The sequence below is a fragment of the Nelumbo lutea genome, chromosome 6 (genome assembly GCF_056320005.1).
Source record: "Nelumbo lutea isolate HS-2025 chromosome 6, American lotus-T2T, whole genome shotgun sequence".
Taxonomy (NCBI): Eukaryota; Viridiplantae; Streptophyta; class Magnoliopsida; order Proteales; family Nelumbonaceae; genus Nelumbo; species Nelumbo lutea.
The window spans coordinates 40,691,593-40,694,808 of NC_142689.1; the positions used below are offsets into that span (position 1 = coordinate 40,691,593).

Genomic DNA, 3,216 nt, shown 5'->3' on the forward strand with positions numbered 1-3,216 from the left:
CATAGAGACTGAGAAAGTAATCAAGCATTCAAGCTACAAATTAATTGGCTAGCAAACAAAGGTCGTCATCATGAGAAGTCTATGAACCAAAACTTTAAATAGAAGTTAAAGCTATATTTATTGTATGGATGGATATTGCTGGGATAGAATCAATCACCCCAGCACCCTTTGCTTGATGTTATCTTCCTTTTGAAATCAGAACAATGCATCCAAGGCTATGATTTCATGATTTTAGTCCATCCCTACTTTTGATTTCTCTGTAAAAACTAAGGCAAAAGGCAAACGCACAATGGCTCTATTTAACTTCATTCATAATAGGCTATACCATTTTAACTCAGTGACTGAAGTTGAACTCTCCAGAGTGAGAGTGAGTGCTACATATGTCCACCAGAAAGACAGCTAAATATAGGGAACGAGAACTTCTTACAACGAACCAAAATAAAACCAACATCCATATCCACTCAATATTCCCTTATAATATATATGTAGATATATGTAGATATGGAGATTGTAGAGTTTCCCTATCCCATCAATCACTGAACCTCCAAAAGAAACTCCTTATCTTTCTCCAGGTTCTCCATGGCCTGAGCCTCCAAACTTATCTCCACGTCGATACTCCTCCCTCCTTTCTTCCCCTGATACAAGTACACCATCCCATCAAACTTGTTATTTGATCCACTCCTCACCGTCTCCGGCTTCCCCCACCCGAAATCCACGTCGTACACCTGAAACCTCGGTGAGCTCCCCACTGCCACGCAGTTCACTCCGGCATCTTTATACTGGAACAATTTGGGTGCGCTCTCCCACTCTTTGTTTCGCCCCTCGATCGCCTTGGCATCGTGGGTCTGGATCACTTTCTGCACCATTGAAGCCCCGAACTCCGGCGGGTTCGCCAGCAACAGCCCCGTCGCTGTCACGGTGAACACCGCCTGGATTAAGTTGCCGAAGTAGTCCTCCGACATCGGTGGATCGACCCTTTTCCGGCAATCGACGAACACGGTGAACACCGTGTAGTCCTCCGGCTTCAGGTTGCGCGCTCGTGTGACGGCGCGCCATAAGTGGATTCCCAGCGACTGGAAGGTGGAGAAAGGCTTGCAGCCGTCGGATAGATTAGAGTTGACATCCGATTTGATCTTGTCGATGGCCGACTCCGGGAATCGGAAGATCCGCTCCCGGAGCCGTGGGCCCGGGCTCATATCGGCGAGGGAAGGTATGGATGCCGGTAGCTCCAGCTTCACGCGGGTGTCTCTCGCTTTGGTTCGGTCGTGGAAGGGCTGGACCGAAATGGATTTGGCCCCACGACAGATCTCAGCCCAGGAGCTCATGAAATGCCACGTGGAATGACCGTCCAGCACAGCATGGTTGAATGCGCACCCAATGGCTAATCCATCTCTCAACTTGGTGAACTGCACTCAAGATTAGAAAAACGAAAACCCAAGGATGAAATTAATCCCCTTTCTATTTACCATGCATTTGGAAACTACTGGAAATAACAATCTAATGGACATCACATCCGTCGTCTGATCTGAGTTCTGAGACTGTGAGACCGAGATGGACAACCTGATCTCTCTCTCTCTCTCTCTCTCTCTCTCTCTCTCTCTCTCTGTTTTATTTTTTCCACAATCTCATCCCTCTCACTCACTCTCACATGCAAATCCACAGATGGAAAAATGCATCAAGCTGAAGAGTGCTAAAACCCCAAAACGAAGGGTTTTGCGAAGGATCGAGGTGAAACGTTTACCTGAATGGCCAGCAACGGACGATGAAGCCCCTCTAAGTTCAGGACACCGGAGTAGGGCACGATCTCCTGCACTAAACTCGGAGCTTCATCTTCTTCTAGCTCTGCAACCGCTACCTCCTCCGCCACCGCTTCCACAACCTCCACCCCGACGTTCTCCTCATCACACTCCACCCTCAGAACCCCTTCTTCATCCTTTCCCAGTTTTCCGGCCAACGGATAGAACTCCTCCAGCACTACCGCTAACCCCTCCTTCAGTTTCTCCACCGCCTCCGCAAAGTCAACCCCTTTGTACACCAACAGCTTCTGGTTGTAGAAGAAGGTCACGTAGGGAAGATCGAATGTGACCAAAGGGCATTCTCGCTTCCCCACTAGCTTCGGGACGACGGTGGCCTTGTTGACGACCTTCACCTTGGACTTCTCCTTCACCACCACCACCGCTTCTCCATCCTTAGTCCCATTTTCAGCTCCCATGGTTGATTTTCAGACCTCTAAGCACTCACTCAGAAGAAAATTCAAAAGAAAGATTTATTTAAAGCAAAACCCAGAATTGATACTTAAGAAGGTTAAAGCTTTCTGTAGATTTATAGACGAGAAGGATTCATTTCATATGGTTGGACTGCATTTATGATCCCACTGAAACAGATATAGCCCATTAAATACCTCATTCTCTTTCTCGTCGTTCGATCTGGTAGAGAGACAGAGTGATTTGTTTACTCTGATATGGTTAAGGTTAACCATTTTTTTTTTTGATAAATTATTATTGTTAACCTTTTGTTAGCAAATTAATAGTTACAGAGAAAAAGGAAAATGTAACTTATTGGTTTGCTGAAAAGCTGAAGTAGACTGAACGTAGAACAACAATAAATACAACACCATCCAAGCTTTCAGTGCTTTCACTGCTTGCTTTTAATAACTCATTGATGTCAAACTTTAACTTCTCTAAAAAATGTTACATAAATTAGAAAAAATAAAATTATTTAGTGTATATTGTGATTGGTAAAAAATTAAAAAACCTAGGGGTGTTTGATACAGTGTTATTGGGTTGTCATTGCATTTAGGATTTGATCATCTATGAGGGTCATTTCAATCAAAAGAAATGTATGTGTGTGAAAAGCATCAAATTTAATGATTTAGGTAGAAATTACAATATGTATTGATAAATTCAAAATATTTTCAAAACATTTCAGATAGAAAAATGTAATGCCATACTTTATATTGAGTTTATGAGCTGTTGAATTTTGTACTAGTTGTAGTAGATTGAAGGGAAATTTTCATATTAGTATGCGGCTGTACTTTTGGGCTTAGACTCACTTTTGTCCCCTGTCAATCCAGTACTTAAAATTTTAAAATATGCCAATTAGTTTATAGTGGTTGTAGTTTGTCAGTTATCTTATCATCTGTTACATGTACGATTTATAACTTTTGAAAATATTGAAATTGACCTTTGACCCTGTTCATCATCTTGTTCCTCATAA

The 3,216-nt window shown here is 43.0% G+C and overlaps 1 protein-coding gene across 1 annotated transcript; it reads right to left on the minus strand.

Annotated features, from left to right (window-relative positions):
* Positions 1 to 274: 274 nt before the first annotated feature.
* Positions 275 to 2,331, minus strand: LOC148848712 (BAHD acyltransferase DCR-like). The gene is made up of 2 exons (XM_088950248.1): positions 1,742 to 2,331; positions 275 to 1,406 (listed from the first exon to the last, which is right to left on the minus strand). The coding sequence occupies exons 1-2, from the start codon at positions 2,210 to 2,212 to the stop codon at positions 534 to 536; spliced, it is 1,344 nt and encodes a 447-aa protein (XP_088806374.1). The 5' UTR covers positions 2,213 to 2,331; the 3' UTR covers positions 275 to 533.
* Between the last annotated feature and the right edge of the window lie 885 nt (positions 2,332 to 3,216).

What these genes read in the sequence shown, in the direction of transcription:
- LOC148848712 (XM_088950248.1), bottom strand. Translation starts at nt 2,212, where the DNA reads ATGGGAGCTGAAAATGGGACTAAGGATGGAGAAGCGGTGGTGGTGGTG. An exon ending in GTCCGTTGCTGGCCATTCAG is followed by an intron (nt 1,407 to 1,741) that starts GTAAACGTTTCA and finishes TCTTGAGTGCAG; the next exon opens with TTCACCAAGTTGAGAGATGG.